At 36.2% G+C, this 21,053-nt stretch overlaps 3 protein-coding genes across 3 annotated transcripts; 2 read left to right on the top strand and 1 right to left on the bottom strand.

Moving 5' to 3' along the window:
• Window positions 1-3,016: 3,016 nt before the first annotated feature.
• On the bottom strand, window positions 3,017-11,504 carry LOC102220885 (photoreceptor-specific nuclear receptor-like). The gene is made up of 8 exons (XM_023332782.1): window positions 11,263-11,504; window positions 9,592-9,742; window positions 8,440-8,543; window positions 8,066-8,365; window positions 6,391-6,569; window positions 5,120-5,360; window positions 4,928-5,033; window positions 3,017-3,545 (listed from the first exon to the last, which is right to left on the bottom strand). The coding sequence occupies exons 1-8, from the start codon at window positions 11,351-11,353 to the stop codon at window positions 3,413-3,415; spliced, it is 1,305 nt and encodes a 434-aa protein (XP_023188550.1). The 5' UTR covers window positions 11,354-11,504; the 3' UTR covers window positions 3,017-3,412.
• LOC102223487 (tripartite motif-containing protein 29-like) lies at window positions 11,445-15,536 on the top strand. Its single transcript, XM_023332321.1, has 4 exons — window positions 11,445-11,491; window positions 11,909-12,033; window positions 14,784-14,882; window positions 14,938-15,536. The coding sequence occupies exons 1-4, from the start codon at window positions 11,445-11,447 to the stop codon at window positions 15,534-15,536; spliced, it is 870 nt and encodes a 289-aa protein (XP_023188089.1).
• A 2,180-nt stretch (window positions 15,537-17,716) lies between these two features.
• On the top strand, window positions 17,717-19,912 carry LOC111608355 (tripartite motif-containing protein 16-like). The gene has a single exon (XM_023331961.1). It carries the CDS (start codon window positions 17,753-17,755, stop codon window positions 19,418-19,420), a length of 1,668 nt encoding a protein of 555 aa, XP_023187729.1. The 5' UTR covers window positions 17,717-17,752; the 3' UTR covers window positions 19,421-19,912.
• The last annotated feature ends 1,141 nt before the right edge of the window (window positions 19,913-21,053 follow it).

Here is a 21,053-nt window from a genome sequence, read left to right as displayed (position 1 = left end):
AGGAGTTACACATCAAAATCACACAATCACACCAAGTAATTTTACTTTGGTTTCTAGTGTCAATATCTTAGTACACTTTAAATAATACATAAATACCTTACAAGTAGTTTTTCAGCAAGATTTAGGAGCTTGTTTGAGGTAAACAATTCCTTCAAATCTCAGAAAACGTTTTTGTTCCACTGGCAGAATATTTCACCTATAAAATTACATTTTTCCCATGTTGTAAATGAAATAATCTGCCAGTCAAGCTGATATGTTTTTCCATCAATATTAAGGAATTATTGACTTAAAACAAGCTCAGTATCTTTCTGAAAAGTTACTTAAAAGTTAGTTTTTTCTTATTTCAAGACATTACCTCTGGTAATTAGTTTTTGTCTTTTTGCAGTGTAAAGTTAGAGAAGTTATCTGGGAGATTTTGGTACTTTAAAACAAATCTTTAAAAAAGAGTTTTATGTCTCCCATACTCAGTGCATGAGCTCATTCATGTGACCAATCAGTTTTTAATCACCTGCTCTGGGATTTCTAATAAAAAAAAAAAGCTGCAGTTTATCCACTGGAAGCAACTTCCTGTCCTGAATTAGATTTTAATTACATCCTTGGACTGATAAACTGCAAATTTTTCATTTCTGCTTTTGAGTTTCAGATTCCAGCTCATAGCTCTGAATTTGGAGATGAAAACATGTTTGTTCTCATATCTGAATGTTTCATTCTGTTTAAAGAAGAAGAAGGAAAAGTGAGTGGCGGTTCTTATCAAGCTGACATTTAGCTGAAGTACGTCAGCCGTCACTTCAGTCGCTGTCTGGAGTCAAATCTTATTTGAAGCAGGAATCATTTGTAACCAGGCTGTTTCTGCAAGACATGATATGAAATTAAATTTTACTCTTTTCAAGTTCAAACTACTGTAAACCTCAGTGAAAAAGATTCTCGTTCATTTTAAAGGCAACGTATTTAAAACCACAAATATGTAGATATTAATCCATGCATGTATTTTTAAAATTATTTTATTGATTTTAAAGTTGTTGTTGTTTTCTCCGAAGAGTTTTTGCGACACTAGGCAGACAGGAAAGTGGGGGGAAGACATGCAGCAAAGGTCGCCGGGACTGGGAGTCGAACCTGCGACGTCGAGGACTAAGGCCTCCAAACGTGGGATGATTGATTTTAAAGTTGTTACAATTTAGATTAATGGAAGAAATTCAGACTGTTTTTGTCACATGTAGGCTACTTTCAAATTTACAAATGAATTAACCTTCCAACATGTGTCACCATGAGACCATGTTGGAATACACTGCAAAAACACAAAATATTGCCTAATATTTATTTGTCTTTTAGTGTAAATATCTTAATACACTTGAAATAAGACAAAACTAACTTACAGGTAAATTTTCAGCAAGATATGTTAGCTTGTTTCAAGTCAATAATGAAACAAGAAAAAAAAAAGTATTAGCAGATTATTTCACTTGTAACATGTGAAAAATGCCATGTATGGTGGGGTATCTGTGGTACTGTGGGTCATTTTTCTCTTCCAAAGCCCTCAATATGTATGCATCACATTAAAACCTGGTGTTAGAAACACAAAATGGATTATCACCTGGTCTCTGAAGACAATAAAGAACCAAAACACAATGTCAAAGCAAAAGAAAAGAGATCAGAGAAGTTAATGTTTAACGAAAAAGTTGGGAATGTTTTGGATGTAATTGTCCAATAAGTTAGAGATGCAGTAACTTTCAGTCTGATTATTGTTAGTAAGACATGGAAAATGACTTCTGCTTCTTCTCTAAATGTCTGTCATCCATAATGAACTCTTAAAATAGGCGAACAGAACTTATTATCCTAAACAAGATGCCGGTGAGGTCCAGGAATATACTGCAGTAAATCAGAAAGGACGTCAATCTGATTGTATCTCCCCTCGTTAGAAAGAGATAAAGCAACGGTTCAGGGTGTACACGCATCCTTGAGAAGTCTTAAATTCATGTATCTAACATTGAGGCCTTCAAATGTCTTAAATTATCTTTTTAAGTAAATTGACTTTTAATACGTTAATCATAGGTCTTAAATTTTTTCTTGGCAGGACTATTTAATGTTGTATATTCTATGGGTTTTGTTCTTGCTGGACTTTTCCTTCAGCAGAACAGTTAATAATATGTATCCTTCCAATGACTATTTGAACCGGCATTTTATTTTGAAACCAACTGTTATTTTTACTGCAATGATGGTGCTGAAACAGACCTATTATTCTTTCATTAAGTTCTCTGATGCGTTTTTGCAAGATGTTTTTAAATGGTTATAACCAACTATTTCTTAGCTGGGACAATTCTGTCAGAAAGACATTATTTTTGGTCTTTCTGCAAAAAAATAAACTACCTTTTGGTTAACTCTGTTACTAATCCTTGTAAAATCATACACAAATCCATTAAAAATATCTTAAGTTTTGTGTTTTTCTTATTGTGATTCCGTGCTATGTAAAAGCTATTAAAGTAATGATGAACCCTAATGCTAAGCGACTTCTCAACATTATTCAACAACATAATGTAGCAGTTTTGTAGTCCGAAGTCATCCCGTTTTCAGTGTTTTTAAAATTTATTTTCTCCTTTCTTTTTAGTTTATTGTCCTTTCTGCTCGTGTTTAATTTCATATTTATATTTGAATAAATATTTGGATTACTGCCTTGTTGTTCATACAAATCTGTCAATAATAATACTAACAATAAAGTTAAAAGTTACACTAAAAAAAGAGTCGAGACAGTTGAAGTAAAAAGCCGTCTGGTGGTTAGCTAGCTACTAACTAGCAAAGAATCTAGCTACGTAGTTAGCATCTAGCTTTACTGCGTCATGTGTAACAGCAAATTTATCGACGAAGTTTGTACAATTCTGTGGCGATGTACGTCTTAAATTATAGTCACAATGTTCTTAAAAGTATTTAATTTGAGATGGCGGAAACTGTGCTGTAATTTATCCTTTTCTTCTCGAGGTTTTATTTTATCCAGACAGCAGAGGGCGCTGTTGCTTAGCGTCTTTGAATAACTCACTTTTAATTCGCCATAATGTGGAGTGACGAAGTTAAGGACCAAACTTAGAGGGTTTTTCACTTTATCAACACACAAAAAACACAAACACGGGATTCCCATTAGCGACAAAAGATATAAACAGTTCATCTATGAACAAACGATAAAAGATCTGGGTCACATTTTCAGATAAACAAGGTTTGTCAGCATCTAAATATGATACAAACTGACAGAGGATGAGCTGCATTTTTATCATCCAGAACGACCCAATATGGAAGCAATTAGCCAACAATAAAAGGACATTTACAAAAAAATAAACAGCATGCATAATTATTAAATATTTATACAGAATGAAAAAAAAGCAAATATTGAGTCCAGTTAGGGAGAAATTAGATGACTCCATGAGTCCGATTAGTTTTTGAACATGTCGCACAGGAGTTTCTCCATGGGAGTGTTTCCGATTGTTCTGTGGAAAAACAGCAGCTCTATCCGCTCCGAGTTCACGAAACGCAGCGAGGGAAGGAGGAGAAGCAGCTTTCCGAACCTGAACAGTCAACAAATCATAAAAAAATCAGCATCAGAGGGAAACACAAACCAAATCATAATAAAATACCAACTACAACATCACAAAGCCTCTAAAATAATTATTATGTTAATTATATACGTAAGTCACTTTTATTCATGTTATTTTTATTATTCATATGTTTACTATTTATTTATATGTATTTATTTTATTTAAATATTTTTTTTCTTTATTTAATATTTTACTTTATTTAGACTTTGTGATTATTTGACATTATATAGTTCTTTATCTTTTTTTCTTTAATTTCTTACATTTTTAGTTTTGTAGTAAATAAATTGTTTGGTTGTTGGTTTCCAATAGATTTGCTGTTAAAGGTCACTAAAATTAACATCCACCTCTTTTGTATTTTTGAAAAGCTGTAAAAGAAAGAAAAACGTACCACAAAACTGTTTACCACACTAATTACATAGAATACAGTGATGTGCGCTGTTTAATGTATGACATAAAGCCCAAACTTCAGGCTACAGAACATTAAAATGACAAATACAAAACGAAGTTCTTTTGGGTTTTGGCGCCATCTAGTGGCCATAACGTGTAAAAACCTAAATTAGTGTAAACTATTATTAGTATTTTGATGAAAATATCTAAACATATTGGGTTTTGGGCTTTTCTGATTTAAAAAATGTGCTTTTATATGTATAGATCTTATATTTTTGGTTGCTATTGTTAAAAAGTGATATATTTTAGAGCTACATACAGGACCGAAACAGTTAATTATGATTAATCGATTATAGAAATAATTGTTAACTAATTTTGGAATAGATTAATCCTTAACTGGAGTATACAGGCTGTTTGCTAAAAGAACAGCTTACGAAGAGCAGCAATTAAGCCAAAACCCTACAAAAATATATATACTTCTTACATTTAAGATAAAAAAACATTTAAATGTAGAGGTTCTCTAAATATCTTGTACACAGAACTTTTCAAATGCCAGTTTTTTAACATAAAAAACTCCTATAAAACACCTTCTTCTTTCACTTATTAATCAGTTAATTAAATATTCAACAGATCAGTGCTACACTGTATTGATGTCGAGTCAATCAGAAAGCACTGATCTTTTCTCATGTTGATGTTAGAAATATTTTTATGGTGCAGATGCATCTTCTACCACAAATGATCAAGCATTCATTAAACTTTAGGTAATAAAATGTTTATTTTCTTATTTAAAAAGGAATTGAATTATTATTTGTGTTTTTAGAATCTATTTCAAAAAATGGTTAAACGTAAAGTTGCAGAATGTGACCGGGTTTTATTAATCGATTAATTGTCAGAATGGTAGATTAATCAATGACTGAAATAATCATTGCAGCTATACATTTAAATCAGAACAGTGAGGATTTTACCTGGCTGGTTGGGTCGGGTAATGTGAGCGGATGTGTTGTCCCAACATGACTTGGGACTGGTCCTGGAGGTTCTCCACCTGTTCTGGATCCTTTAAACCTCGAGTCTCTGTTTGCAAAGTTAAACCACATTATTAAATCATTAAAGTTTCACCCAGCTCTTCGTCTGAAAGGCTGATTTGGTTTGACGCTGACCTGGCTTGAACAGCACGATGGCCTTGAGGCAGGCGAACTCTGTGGGGTCGACAGCGAGGGCCTTGAAGCGGCTGAAGGCCTCCTGCAGGAGGCGCAGGTCCAGGGTGGTGTAGCTGGTTTTGCCCTGCATGCCAGGGCAAAGGTCAGGTAGGGAGAGCAGCGGGCAGCTCTCCAGAGGGAGAGACCACTGGATGGCGCAGAGCAGAAACAGCTCGCTCCACGCCTCCTCCAGCAGGATCACCTGAGCGATAAAAACAGGAAGAAAATCTTTAAAATGATCACTTATTAATTATTTTAAGCAGATTAGTTAGTATTGTGTGGAAACTGAAGCTTCCATTGTTGTTCTAATTGAATTAATATAAACTAATTAGTTCCAAAAGGTTCGAAATTTTCATTAAAAACAGAAAAAAAAAATTTGATTATTGTAGGAGTGAAACGATTAATCGGGTTAATCGTGATTAATTGATTAATGAGATAATAGTCAACTAATTTAGTAATAGAATAATTGTTTACTGGAGAATATAGACTAAAAAAAGTAATTTTGTTGATAGAACACAGTCAAAACTGTACAAAAATAAATACATTTCATTGCATTTTAGGCAAGAAAATATATATTTTCATATTTTAAAGAGAAATTGAATTGTTTGTTAATTTTCATATTTCATTGTATTTATGATATATTATTTTAAAAAAGCTTAAGTGGTAAAAAGACAAACCTGGAGAATGTGCAAAATTTATATCCAATTAATTGATTAATTGTAAAATTGATAGATTAATCGATTAATAAAGTATTCGATAGTTGCAGCCCTAAATTACTCTTTAAAAATATTTTATTCCCTATTTGCAAAAAATGTGTTGATCAAATTAACACATAACAGATATTACAATATAAATATGTTGAAAATAAATGTTTTTATATAAATTAAATAATATTAGTTTCATTAGTATTTTAAATATAGTCATATGCTAATAAGAATTTTTTTCTATAATTTAATAAAAAATAATAATTTAAATAGTATTTGGAATATAGTCATAAACTAGGCTTATGTATGCATTTATTTTCATTGGATGTTTTATTGCAATACAGTACAAATTTTATATACATATATTTTTTGACAATATTGGTCTTTGTGTGATGTTCTGCCCTATAAAAATTGCAATAAATTGAATATTTTAAGTAGATTTTTTTCCCCGTCTGCCTGAGAAACTTTAATTTATTTACAGTTTATGCTGTAAAGTTCGGCTTTTAAAACCTTCTACATGAATCTCACCTGGTCTCTGAAAGGAAGGTTGGAGAAAACCGGCAGGTTCTTGGCCCATTTCACCGACATGAAGAGCAGCCTGGCCGAGGTCTCGTAGACGTTTTCGGAGCTGGACGGGTACAGAGCCATGTGGTACTCCGAGGACGCCCTCTCCGGCTCGTTGCTCGTCACGTCAATATTTTCATCAACTGAAAACAAAAAGATGAGCTTTAGACAGAAAACCGGATTTATTTGGCTTATCCAAATAAACCAATCGCCTTTTGATTAATTGTTCACTAATGGTTTATTAGATTGAAATTAGTTTCAATTGATTAACTAATAAGGTACAGTTGGCCCTTATTTTAGTGGTGTAGTTTGGCCTCCATCCAGCACAGGGCGCCGCTGGTCATCCGGAGCCGTTTGAAAGAGAAACAAAGATGGCGCATGGCGCGTTTCTTAAAAGGGAATCGGTCCAAAGTGTCCATTGTGGGATGAAAACTGCTTTTTTTACGCCGGTATGTTCTGAAGTATAAACACTTGACAAGCTCCTTAAATGTTCATCTTAATATCGTTTCATTCAGCCGAGCAACATGACGGTGCAACGGCATCTTATCCAAAAATTACACTGAAGATACAAAGGTGAAGATATGACGACAGAAAAGTGGATCAGATAAAAAAAATTTTAAACATGTTCTAGAAAAAAAAAACCATGACGCCGAATAAGCACGGTTGATTTTGAGTTCACTCTGACTTTAATAAGGTGCGAAAACCACAGTTTCTATTTATCCACTCAGGACTGCAACTCACGATTATTCTGAGGATTAATCGGTTGAAAAATTGTCACATTCTGCATATTTTTCATTTAACCACTTCAGCCTTTTTGTACAATATCAGGAATACATTAAAAGATAAAAATAGACATTTTAGTTCCTTAAAATTCAATACCAGCATTCATTTAGTAACTGTAGAATATATATTTACAAAGAAGTTTTTTAAATTTTAGTATAGATTTGGCTTAATTATGGATAAGACTGTGTTGTTCTTCAGTAAAATGCCTTTTATGAGAGTGCATAAAGTTAATCGATCACTAAATTAGTTGACAATTATTTCAATAATCAGTAAATCACAATTACTGCATTAAAAGGTGCAAGTAAATAATGTAATTCCTTTTTAAAATAAGAAAATAAACATTTTGCTGCCTAAAATTAAGTAATTTATCATTCCTTCAGTGAGTTTGAACTGGATGAGTTTGAACTGGAAACATTTAGAAAAGGAAGTTTTTATCTTAAATGCACATTTTGTACAGTTTTGGCTTAATTACTGCTCTGAATCTGATTTTAAGCAAATGGTCTTTTTAAAAAATCTGTATACTCCAGTTAACAATTAATCGATTGTTAAATTAGTTGACGATTATTTGAATAATCGATTCATGGCAAGGTAATTGTTTCAGATCTAATTCAGTTGGTATTTGATGCAGTATGAAAAATTTTAGACTTTCATGTTACAGAGAAACAGTCAGCCTTCTTGACAAGAGAAAACTCAGGTTTTTAAGAAAATTGTCAATCATTATTGGATCGATAAGATTGCTTAACTTTAGATTAGACTGACTGAGTATTAAAGTAAAGAAGGATTTTTTCCCCCAGTAATATTACGGTAACGTGTTTCTCTTTGTCAGTATTTCTGCCGGGAACAGTTTCCTCCTCACCGTCCTCGGGCTCCAGCTTGGCGCAGGTCTCGGCCGTCATGAGGCTGGCCATGAAGCGGTGGTTGTTCTGGGGGCTGATGCAGCGCGGCGGCGCCACAGAGGAGCTGATGGACATGGAGGAGGTGATGTGGGGCCACGTGATGACAGAGCCGCTGGAGGCCGAGGAGGAGGAGGAAGAGGAGGACAAAGAGGAGGAGGGGGGCTCCCGTGTGGTGGCCAGGTGCTCCTTCTCAGGGTCGACGTCGATGGAGTCCAGACGGACCTGAGCGGTGCTGCGAGGCTGCCGCTCGTTCTGCACGGCTGCAGGTCAGAATCTGGTTACTTTAGGAGAAACTAAAGTTGTCCCACCTTTATTAAAGCTTATGGGGACGTACCATCCTTATTCATGCCCGCCTGCAGACACTTCTTTAGCCGACACGCCTGGCACTGGTTCCGATGGGCTTTGTCAACGGGACACATCCCAGTACCGGCCTGGCACCTGTTAACCCAGTCAGGCTTTTAAAAGGGAGGCAATGGTTTTTCATCCCCCTACTATGTTCATCACTTATTAATAAACAGCTTTAAAGGGGCGGAAGAGGATTAGGGCCACTGAAAAAAAAAAGAATCAGACTTTAATCTAAGAATTCTGACAGTAGAATTCTTTAGAATTCTGAATTCTGACTTTAAAATTCAAAAGAATTCTAAATTCTAAAGTCAGAATTCTGAGTTTAAGGTCGTTTTTCCAGTGGCCCTAATCTCTTTCTGTAGAAAGTGGTATTTCTACTCAGTTTAAATCAATAAGACTAGAAAGACTTTAGATGTAATATTTCTTTAGCTATTTTTATGTAGAAAAACAGCAGCGTCAATTAAGGTCAAATGTCAAATCCAACATCTTCTTATATTTACTGTAAAGACTTTAAACTGCTCCAAATTCAAAACAAATGTTTATAAGCCAGACAAATAAATGTTCAGTATGTTATTTACAGATGTTCATATTTTAAGTCATTATAGGGTTAATTAAAAAAATAAAAAAATAGTAAAGGCCCCTCTGCCCGCCCTTTGGGGCTGCCACTGAGGAATCAATGGAAAGTCTAAAGAATTTATATTTAAGACAATGATAAATCCACAATTTATAAATTAATGTAAAAATTAAACCATTTCACAATATTTTCTGTGAAGTACATTGAAAATGAGAATGTTTTTCTCAGTCAACTTAAAATAAATAAAAACAACTGTAGTTGCACTAATTGAAGTGTCAGGAATAAAATTAAATGTATTTTTATTTTTAAAATTGACTGAAAATACACAAAGGTTGACTTTAATTAGATTAAAGCAACTTTCAGGTTTTTCTAATTAGACTTTTTAACACCATGTTGAAAGTTTTCTGAATTTTATACATTTTCTGTAACCTGTTACACATTTAATGCGACTTTATGAGTTTTCTGCTGTAAAATTGTGAATCTGATAGGACTTGTTGGATAATTCGCCTTATTTTCCCAGCATTCACCAGCTGTATTTCACAGAAACCGTTTCTGATCCGTCCTTGCCTGTAGATGAGCCTCCTCCTCACGCTGCGCTTGAAGAAGCCGCTGCAGCCGTTGCAGGCGTAGATGCCGTAATGTTTGCCGCTGCTGGTGTCGCCGCACACTTTGCACACCAGCGCCGGACTCAGAGCTTTTCCTGGAGCTGGACTCTTGGCTGCGAGTCAAAAAGAAAACACACAAAGCCGCCGGTTCGTTATGGTGCCATTCATCCGCAGGCTGGGTATTGTTTCACACACGAGCCTACCATCTGCACCAACAGCTAGATAAAAACTTTCTGTGTGTCATCTATCATCTATCAGAAATTGAAGAATATTTTCTCCTTTTTTTGCAATAATCTTTCTCCAGGCTTCTCTGTACCTTTAATAATTGTTTAAATATATCATTTTCATAAGTTAATGTTTGATGCAAATGAAAGAGTTGAATTTTTATAAAAACGAAATGGCAGATCAACAACTGCTAATACAAATAAAATTGAATTTGTTTAAAAAGCTCACCTTAAACACTTTACTGTGACACCTTTGCTTTGAGTATTTGAAGTATTTTTAATAAACCTAGAAGATAATGATTAATTTAGTTTTGTTTTAGATGTGGATTTTTTTTTGCATGACAACAATATAAACTTGTGTTTATTTTCAATATTTCCCAAAGGGAAAATCCCAAAGAGATTAATAAAGTTGTTACCTGTCTGTCTATAGTTTCAGTATTTTATTCAAGCTGCAGCAAGGCCAAGCTCAATATTTTAACTGCAAAAAGTTTTTATTTTTCCTGACAGATAAACAACTGTAAACAAATGATGCGGGGTTGTAGAAAAATAGAACAATTAAATCTTTTAACATTAACTTAAAAACATCCAAAGCTTATTTAGACATGTTTTGATTTATATATATATATATATATATTTACTATGAATAAATTCATTATAATAATCTTTTTGGTGTATTAAAGATGTGGAATAAACACTTAAATGTAGGATAAACATGCAATTTTTCATTTTATTAGATGCAATAAAAAACAAAATCTTACACAAAAAACAGAAGTGAGTGGAGATAAAACTGGGACTTAATTTGACGGGTTTAATGAAACATAACAAGAAAGCACAAAGTTCAAATGTTCAGTATTTTCTTATCCTAATATCTTGTTGTATATAAAATTCTAACTCAGAGACGTCAGAAGTATTTATGCTGAGATAAAGTTGTGGCTATTTACTAAAATAGCCACAACGCTGCAAAAACACAAAATCTTACAGAGTATTTTTGGTCTAATTTCTTGTGCAAGTATCTTAATAATAAGATAAAATTAACTTACAGGTGACTTTTGAACTTATATGAACTTATTTTAAGTGAATAATTCCTGACTATAAATGAAAATGTGCAAGTTATTTTCATCTAGCACATGATGAAAATAGTATGCTAGATGAAATAATCTGCCACATTATACTGTAACTTATAATATGGGAAAAATATTTTGTTCTGCTGGATTATTTCACTTATAACTAAAACGTTTTCATCAATATTAAGGCATTACTGACTTACAACAAGTTCCTACATCTTGCTGAAAAGTTACTTATAAGTTAGTTTTGCCTTATTTCAAGGGTTCTAAAATATTTGCAGTACAAACTAAATAAAAAATACTTGGTAATATTTAGTTTTTGCTGCTGACTTCTGGCCTTCGTACCTCCTCTGCTGTCCTCCGTCCCGCCGCTGCCTGAAGATTCAGCTGGAGAAGCTGAAGGCATCATGGGGATCTTCGTCAGGTGATCCTCCATAATTAATCACCAATAAAGACGTTTTTCTCTCTTTTTTACTTTAAGATATAAAAATGAAGACTTCCTAAATTTCTGGGCCTTGTTTAAAGCAATGTGGAGTCAGAGGATCGTGAGTGGCTCCTTGTTGAGCATCAACAGGTCCGTGTGTCCTCCCTGCTGGGAACGCCGCCGCCGTCTGCGTGTCCGCCTCGGCAGCAGGTCCTCAAAAGGGACCCGAGGGGTGGAGGGGTGGAGGATTAAGCCCCAAGCGCTGTGTAAGCAGCATGCCTATTTGTCATCCTCTTAATCTTTACTGTTCATCTACTGGATCAATCAGTCACATTGGCAGAACGATGGTGCCGCTCAGACATGGATCTTTCTGAGGATTCCTGGAGCTGCAGGAGTTGTAACTTTAGACTAGCTCTCCTCGTGTCCTCATCAGTCAACGCTTCGCTGCTCTGTCTGTCATCGACCAGGACGATCACATGAGATTATTAAACATACCTGCCTCTTCAATTTGTCCCAGATTCCAGCTGCTGTATATTTGATCTGTGTGATTGCTTCCCGTTCATGAAGACCCCCAGTGTTTGCAGAGGAGCTGCCTATTAACTCACGTTTCCTCCACTTTTTCCCCTTCGACCTGGTCACGGAGGTAATAATGAAGTTCATTAACAGGCAGGGCCGGCCCAAAGCAGATGCAGGTTCACCAGCTGCTTAGAGCGCCGACACCACCAGGGGCCCCCAACAACACCAAGCTAACATGATAAAATATACAGTATATAGATATTTGAAATGACGTTGAATAATGTTGGACTGAAATGATTAATCGTGATGAATAGATTACTGAAATAATCAACTATAAATGAGTATAAGTTACTCAGATATTTCACCACCATGCCAGAATCTAAAAGCAGAACCAAATTATCCCTTTCAGCTGAAAAGAAGTTGGTTAAGGTCAGGGCTGAGACGATTAATTGTGATTAACCAATTATTGAAATAATCAAATTCAAATGAGTACAAGTTACTTAGATGCTTCACCATCATGCCAGCATCTAAAAGCCAAACCAATGAAAGAAAATTATTTTCCTTTCATTTCGGCTGAAAGGACGTCGGTTAGGGTCAGAGCTGAGACAATTAATCATGATTAATTGATTACTGAAAAAATAAACTGTACATCAGTACAAGTTACGCAAATGTTTCACCACGATGCCAGCATCTACAAACAGAATCAAATCATCCCTTTCAGCTGAAAGGAAGCCGGTTAGGATCAGGACTGAAACGATTAATCAATCATTCAAATAATTGTCAACTAATTTAGTAATCGATTACTCGTTAACAAGAGTATGCAAAAAAACACACCATTAGTTTAAAAGACAACATACTCAGAGCAGTAATTAAGTCAAAATAGTACAACAAATATTTATATATTTTACATTTAAAACTCCTTTGTCTATAAATGTGTTTCACCCAAAACTCTTCAAGTGGCATAGTTTTAGCTTCATCCATTTCAGAATCACTAAAGGAATGCTATATTACTGCCTTTTAGGCAATAAAATGCTTTTCTTCTTTAAAAGATAAATTATTTGTTTATTTGCACCTTTGAATGTATTTCTAATATTATACAAAAAGGCTTTTTTATACAATTAATTGTCACAATAATCAATTAAGATTTATCGATAACTAAAATAATCGTTAGTAACATCATGTTTTGGCTTTTACATAAGAAATTAAACCTATAAAACAAAATATTTCAGCTTTTTTTGAGCATTTTAGGTCTGAATTGCCTAAAACTAGGAGGTAAAACTGTCACTTTTATGTAGAACATATTTACAAAGATGCTTTTATCTTAAATGAAAAAAATTATATATTTTTGTACAGTTTTGGGTTAATTAACTATGTAGTTTCTTTTCATTAAACGGCCATTTTTAGTGTCTGCATATTCCAGTGAACGATTGATAACTGACTAAATTAGTTAACAAGTATTTCAAAAATTGATTAATCACAATTAATCTGATTAATCATTTCAGCCCTGTTTTAATTATTACATATATAGTTAAAATAAATTATTCTACATCTAATTCATCACAGATTTACACATCTGTCATCTTCATCGGTTTCATGCTCATTTAAATCAAAGCAGACCTTTTTATGCTTGTGGAGCATAATTAATGTTGATGTCAGCGTGTTTCAGACCCTCAACAAACAGATCCTCACCATAATTGGAAAAACAAAGTGGAAAGCAGTTAAGTAGATTAGAGTTTGACCACATTTTGTCTGCCGGGGGCCTCGGCCGCCGTCACCAGGAGTAGAAGGGGCGTACAATTAGCTCAAAAGATTAAAAGAGCAGTGAAGACACACAGCTAGCATCTTTAGCCATATGGTGGCTACTCTCTTCATCCTTGGTTGGGACACGGTTGACCTTTGTGAGATTTAACAGTTAATTAGTCGTCTGAGGTCAGCGGTCTGAAGGGGGGTTTGCACAAGGATTCACCCAATTAAACATTGATTGCTAATGTGAATGGTGACTTTGTTTTCTGAAGTAGATACAACTTTCTCTGCTTTAGTTCAAGTGTTATTACTTCTTTTTACCACATAAATAAAATATTTGGGGGCCAATTTCAGTGGTACATGAGTACAAATTCCTCAGATGTTTCACCATCATAACTATCATTTAAATATAGAAGCATAACATATATTTCGACTGAAAGAAAATTAACTGGAACACTGTTGAAAAGATTAATTGTGATTAATCAAATATTCAAAAAATCGTCAACTAATTTAGTAATTAATTAATTGTTAACTGGAGTATACAAACTTTAAAAAAAGGATATTTACTTAAAAGAAAAACATATTTAGAAATATCAAAAATAAAATCATCCTAACTGAATTTTTTATTTGAAAGCTAAATATTTAATATGCAAACTAAATACTTAGCTCGTAAACTGAATAGTTAGCAACAAGTTTTATAGGGAAAAAAAGCTAGTAAGGCGCCTGTCAAACTATGTTCTTAAGGCAAGATGCCAAAGAGTACCAAAGTAACTTTCCGTTTATATTGGACAATTAACATTTGTTATGCTGAAAAGTCCATGCCTGAAAAAATTCGAATGCTCGGTCGAGTGTATGATGTTTTTATGACATTTTTTATGACATTTTGGTTCTGCTTTGTTGCTGAAATGCGATAAAATAAACTTGAATGATTTAATACTGTTGTTACTTCACTAACTAAAACAGGACAACCAGAGTCACTTCTTACATCATTCATTCAGTAAGTTGTCCAGGTTTTCCCTAAGCCTGATTTTCCTGTTTTTCCTACACTCAAACATACCTTGAAGCTGCGTTGATCCAACATTTGCTGAAGGTAAAAGCTGATTGGCTGCACCCACTCTGCATGGACACCTGATTTACAGATAAGCGTTTCAGAAACTCACACAGTCACTGTGACTGAGAGCAGAAAAGGAGCAGAATCAGCTCGACCGAGAAACGTTCTCCTGTTTGATCTGTCTGGATCTACTGAAGGATCCGGTGACTACATCCTGTGGACACAGCTACTGTATGAACTGTATTAAAACCCACTGGGATGAAGAGGATTGCAAGAGGACCCACAGCTGCCATCAAGAAAACATTCAAACCGAGGCCTGTGCTAAAGAAGAACACCATGCTAGCAGCTTTAGTGGAGCAGCTGAAGAAGACTGGACTCCAAGCTGCTCCTGCTGACCACCGCTATGCTGGACATGAAGATGTGGCCTGTGATTTCTGCACTGGAAGAAAACTGAAAGCCATCAAGTCCTGCTTATTCTGTCTGGCCTCTTACTGCAGGAAACACCTTCAGCCTCATTATGATTCAGCTGCTTTTAAGAAACACAAGCTGGTGGAGCCGTCCAAGAACCTCCAGGAGAACATCTGCTCTAAGCATGATGAGGTGATGAAGATGTTCTGCCGCACTGATCAGAAGTGCGACTGCCTCATCTGTTTAATGGAGGAACATAAAGGTCATGACGTAGTGTCAGCTGCAGCAGAAAGGACTGAGAGGCAGAGAGAGCTGGAGGAGAGACGAGGAAACATCCAGCAGAGAATCCAGGACAGAGAGAAAGATGAGAAGCTGCTTCAACAGGAAGTTGAGGCCATCAATCGCTCTGCTGATAAAACAGTGGAGGACAGTAAGAAGATCTTCAGCGAGGACAACAGGAGCAACAAACTGACCTGAGTTAAAGTGGATTAAATTTAGCTTTAAGATCAAGTTCCCGGCCTGGAAAATGGTCCAGTCTGCACCTGGACGAGCTCATTTCAGCCTCCTGGTGGCGTTCAGTTGGTCTCCTGATCAATGATTGGTTGTGATCGACTGGTTGGGAAACCCTGTTTTAGACTAACCTGTACTAACCAACTTATAAGGGCATGTTTTCACTTCTTCTTCATGAATAATGAAACTTTAATTTAAATATAAAGCACTGGTGGCTCCTTTAAATATCTTATAAGCCAGAACTTTTATTGGTTTATTGTTTATTAACATCTGGTGTTTAAACAAAGATTCTCAATATTAAATGTGAGGTGTAATTACTAAACATCATGTGTGGATATTTGATTGGTCTAAATATTAATTTGAACTTCATAAATGTTCAATCTTTTGCTGTTTTGGATGATTTTGTGAAGGTTTTATATGTTCACTAAGGATCTGTTCCCTCCATCCAACATGAGGCTCTCCTCCTGATATTTATTGATGATTTGCAAACTGATTGTAAGGAACAATATTTTGTTGGACAGATGGGAGATTGGTGTGAGCGCTGGACCTCTGTGTTGTGTGATTTTGTGTGGTGATCAGATAAACCACAAGACACCAAGTCTGGATTTGGAGGCAGTTTCCGTTTATTCAACCTGACAATCGGGAGATATTAGCATTAGCGTGTAGCATGTGTTACAGATCTCTAGACTGATCTGGGCAAAATAATGTTAGCATCACTGCACATGGTGGTCATTAACAAAACCAAACTTTTAGCACCATCAGATGTTATAAAGGTGGAATAATGACTTAAGGGAAATTAAATGAAACCTGGAATTGCAGGCATTAGTAATTTAGTGCAGTGCCTCAAAACCACTGGTATTGTGTTTTCTTGCTCTCTGTGGAAATAAGATTAGCTACCATAACTATGCAGATGACACACAGCTCTACATTACAATGTCACCAGGTGGCTCAGAACCATCCAATCATGAACAGAAGCTGAGAACAGATAAATGTGTGGATGTGCCAAGACTTTCTCCAGCTGAACAGAAACAAAACTGAAGTTATTATCTTTGGACCTAAAGAGGAACGATCTAGAGTCAATGCACAGCTTCAGTTATTACAGATGGAAACTAGAAGTCAGGATGAACTCTGACCTGAACCTTCAGAGCCACATTAAGACAGTTACAAAGTCGGCCTTCTATCACCTGGAGAACATTTCCAGGATTAGAGGACTAATGTCTCAGCAGGATCCTGAGAAACTCATCCATGAGTTTATCTTTAGTCGCATCGATTACTGTAACTGTCTCCACAGGTCTGCCTAAAAAAACAATCCTCCAGCTGCAGCTGATCTAGAACGTTACTGTGGGAGTTCTGACTAAAACTAGGAAGATAGAGAACATCACCTAGATCTAAAGTCCTTCCAATGGCACCCATAGCTCAGAGAATAGACTTTAAAGTACTGATGTTAGTTTATAAATCACTGAACAACTTAGCACCACAATACATTAAGATCTGCTGCCGTTTTATCAACCTTCAAGACCTCTCAGGTCTTCTGGTTCTGGTTCTGCTCTGCATCCTCAGAACCAGAACCAAACATGGAGAAGCAGCATTCAGCTTCTATGTACCACAAATCTGGGACAAACCTCCAGAAAACTGCAAAACAGCCGAAACACTGAGTTCCTTCAAATCTAGACTAACAACCCACCGGGATAGAGTTAATTTTGATTAGTAGCAGATGAAACATTGATCAATTTAGTTGATGTGTTTTGATGATTTTGATGGTGGTACTTAACAAAATGTAATGCTTGTTACTGGTTTCACAATTGATGACTGTATAATAATTTAATATTTTTTAAAAATGATTTTATGATATAAAGCGTTTGAACTACCTTGAAATGTGCAATAAAAATAAACTTGATTGATTGATTGATTGCTGTTGTTACATCTCTAAAACAGGATAATCAGATTCCCTCCTTAAAACATTCATTCAGTTAATCATCTTCCAGACTTTCCCTAAGGCTGATTTTTCTGTTCTTCTTGCTCTTAAACACGCCTTAATGCTGAGTTGATCCAGCAGCTGCTGAAGGTGAAAGCTGATTGGCTGCAGCCCCTCTGCACTGACACGTGATTTACAGATAAAAGCTCAAACCTGTTTCTGTTGTCAGGAAGTGAAACTCACACAGTCACTGTGACTGAAACCAGAAATGGAGCAGAATCAGCTCGACCGAGAAACGTTCTCCTGTTTGATCTGTCTGGATCTACTGAAGGATCCGGTGACTACATCCTGTGGACACAGCTACTGTATGAACTGTATTAAAACCCACTGGGATGAAGAGGATCGCAAGAGGATCCACAGCTGCCCTCAGTGCAGGGAGACATTCATACCGAGGCCTGTGCTAAAGAAGAACACCATGCTAGCAGCTTTAGTGGAGCAGCTGAAGAAGACTGGACTCCAAGCTGCTCCTGCTGACCACTTCTTTGCTGGACATGAAGATGTGGCCTGTGATTCCTGTACTGGAAGAAAACTGAAAGCCATCAAGTCCTGTTTATTCTGTCTGGCCTCTTTCTGTGAGAAACACCTTCAGCCTCATTATGATTCAGCTGCTTTTAAGAAACACAAGCTGGTGGAGCCGTCCAAGAACCTCCAGGAGAACATCTGCTCTAAGCATGATGAGGTGATGAAGATGTTCTGCCGCACTGATCAGAAGTGCGTCTGTTATCTCTGCACCATGGATGAACATAAAGACCACAACACAGTCTCAGCTGCAGTAGAAAGGACTGAGAGACAGGGAGAGCTGGAGGAGAGACGAGGAAACATCCAGCAGAGAATCCAGGACAGAGAGGAAGATGTGAAGCTGCTTCAACAGGAGGTGGAGGCCATCAATCGCTCTGCTGATAAAACAGTGGAGGACAGTAAGAAGATCTTCACTGAGCTGATCCGTCTCCTACAGAAAAGAAGCTCTGATGTGAAGCAGCAGATCAGATCCCAGCAGAAAGCTGAAGTGAGTCGAGTCAAAGATTTTCAAGAGAAGCTGGAGCAGGAGGTCACTGAGCTGAAGAGGAAAGACGCTGAGCTGGAGCAGCTCTCACACACAGAGGATCACACCCAGTTTCTCCTCAACTACCCCTCACTGCCAGCACTCAGTGAGTCTACACACTCATCCAGGATCAACATCCGTCCTCTGAGACACTTTGAGGACGTGACAGCAGCTGTGTCAGAGCTCAGAGACAAACTACAGGACGTCCTGAGAGACTCATGGACAAACATGTCACTGATGGTCACTGAGGTGGATGATTTACAACCAGAACTAGAACCAAAGAGCAGAGCTGGATTCCTAAAATACTCATGTAAAATCACTCTGGATCTAAATACAGCAAACAAACGACTGGTACTATCAGAGGGGAACAGGAAGGTGACACGGATGAAGAAACGTCAGTCTTATTCTAGTCATCCAGACAGATTCACTAATAGGGTTCAGGTTCTAAGTAGAGAGAGTCTGACTGGACGTTGTTACTGGGAGGTGGAGTGGAGTGGGGATAAGGTTCGTGTAGCAGTCGCATACAAGAATATCAGCAGAGGAGAAAATATGAAGGAATGTTTTTTAGGATGTAATGACAAATCCTGGACATTGTTTTGTTCCCAAAACAGTTTTAAATTTGGTCACAAGGATATCTGGACCCCCATCTCAGGTCCAGTTTCCTCCAGAATCGGAGTGTACCTGGATCACAGAGCAGGTATTCTGTCCTTCTACAGCGTCTCTGAAACCATGACTCTCCTCCACAGAGTCCAGACCACATTCACTGAACCGCTACTGGCTGGAGTTTGGGTTGGTTGCACTGATGACTCTGCAGAGTTCTGGAAATCTAGATAGATTTTCACTTTGCTTATTGATCAAGGTTCATTGTTCTTGTTCTAATGTTTCTCTGCTCTGCTGTTCTGTTCTTCATTTTTTTGGTTTAAATGTAGATCTCTCTGTTCCAGAAGCCACAAAGGAAATCACTGCAGATGTTTTCTATCATTATTAAGTGACATAAATATTTCTCCACATGAAAATCTGAAATTCTTTGTTTTCTAATAGTTTTTGCTTTAATATTTATATTGATGTATTTGGATGTTCTGGCTTATTTTCCTTTGTTCTGCAGAACAAATATTCTTGCTTAAATCAGTTGATACTGAAATTAACTGAACTTCATTTCCTCTGTTTAGTGTTATAAATAGAGGAAAACTGCAAACAACATCAACTTAAAACTGATGCTGTTTTCTTCCATCAATGAATGATGTGCTGTAACGTTTTCCAGCTGAACAGAAACAAAACTGAAGTTATCTTTGAATCAAAAGAGGAACGATCTAGAGTCATCGCACAGCTTCAGTTATTAAAGCTGGAAACTAGAGATCAGGCTGAAATCTGGGTGTGGTGATGAACTCTGACCTGAACATAAAGAGCCACATAAAGATGGTTACAAAGTTGGCCTTCTATCAACTTTAGAACCAAACATGGAGAAGTAGCATTCAGCTTCCATGCACCATAAATATGGATCAAACTTCCAGAAAATTGCAAAACAGACAAAACATTTGTCTGTTTTGCAATTAGTTTCTTGAAAACTAGACTAAAACCCCCGCTATTTAGAGTTGCTTTTATAACCATAAGAAATGAAACATTGATAAACATGTTTATCAAAATGTAAGGTTTGTTAATGGTTTTCACAACTGTTGACTCTATATTGTGTTTATGATGTCTTTTATGTTTCCATAATGTAAAGCACTTTGAAATGTCTGATTGCTTGTTGCTGAAATGTGCTATACAAATTAACTTAACTAGCAAACTAAATGTCTGCGATTCTGTTTCTTAGGCTTTGTTCAATAAAACAACTTGACTACAAAGAAATCTGGAAAATTCTCTCTTCATTATTACAATAAATTGTGAGTTTCTGTAAAATACAGAAACATTTCTTTCAGAGGGTTTCATGTGATGCTGGAGAAAATCAGATACATAATGAACAGAAGCAACAAATCTGACTTTAGTTAAAGTGGATTACATTTAGCTTTAAGATCAAGTTTTCGTCCTAGAAAATGGTCCAGTTCGCCCCTGGAAGAGTTCGTCTCAACCTGCTGGTGGCGTTCAGTTGGTCTCCTGATCAATGATTGGTTGCGATCAACTGATTGGGAACCCCTGTTTTAAATTAAACTAGACTAACCAACTTATAACTGCATGTTTTTACTTCTAATGCACTGGTGGTTCATTTAAATATCTTATGAGCCAGAACGTTTATTGCTTTATTGTTTAACATCAGGTGTTTAAACAAAGATTCTCAATATTAAATGTGAGGTGTAATTACTAACCATCGTGTGTGGATATTTGATTGGTCTAAATGTTCATTTGAACTTCATAAATGTTGAATCTTCTGCTGTTTTGGATGATTTTGTGAAGGCTTTATATATTCACTAAGGATCAGGGCTCTCCTCTTTATGATAGTAATGATGGTCGAAATGACTGTAAAGAGCAA

This window comes from Xiphophorus maculatus, chromosome 4 (assembly GCF_002775205.1).
Source record: "Xiphophorus maculatus strain JP 163 A chromosome 4, X_maculatus-5.0-male, whole genome shotgun sequence".
Taxonomy (NCBI): domain Eukaryota; kingdom Metazoa; phylum Chordata; class Actinopteri; order Cyprinodontiformes; family Poeciliidae; genus Xiphophorus; species Xiphophorus maculatus.
Note: the sequence above shows the minus strand (reverse complement) of the source record. Positions and strands in the feature narration are given on the sequence as shown.

Bases quoted from the DNA above. Each gene is read 5' to 3' on its own strand.
- LOC102220885 (XM_023332782.1), bottom strand. From the start codon at position 11,353: ATGGAGGATCACCTGACGAAGATCCCCATGATGCCTTCAGCTTCTCCA. The intron at 6,570-8,065 runs GTGAGGAGGAAA...TTTTGTTTTCAG, and splicing joins CAAGCTGGAGCCCGAGGACG to TTGATGAAAATATTGACGTG. The intron at 5,361-6,390 runs GTGAGATTCATG...TTTATCGCTCAG, and splicing joins ACCTTCCTTTCAGAGACCAG to GTGATCCTGCTGGAGGAGGC.
- LOC102223487 (XM_023332321.1), top strand. From the start codon at position 11,445: ATGTGGAGTCAGAGGATCGTGAGTGGCTCCTTGTTGAGCATCAACAG. The intron at 11,492-11,908 runs GTCCGTGTGTCC...CCGTTCATGAAG, and splicing joins TCCTTGTTGAGCATCAACAG to ACCCCCAGTGTTTGCAGAGG. The intron at 14,883-14,937 runs GTATGAACTGTA...GAGGACCCACAG, and splicing joins ATCCTGTGGACACAGCTACT to CTGCCATCAAGAAAACATTC.
- LOC111608355 (XM_023331961.1), top strand. From the start codon at position 17,753: ATGGAGCAGAATCAGCTCGACCGAGAAACGTTCTCCTGTTTGATCTGT.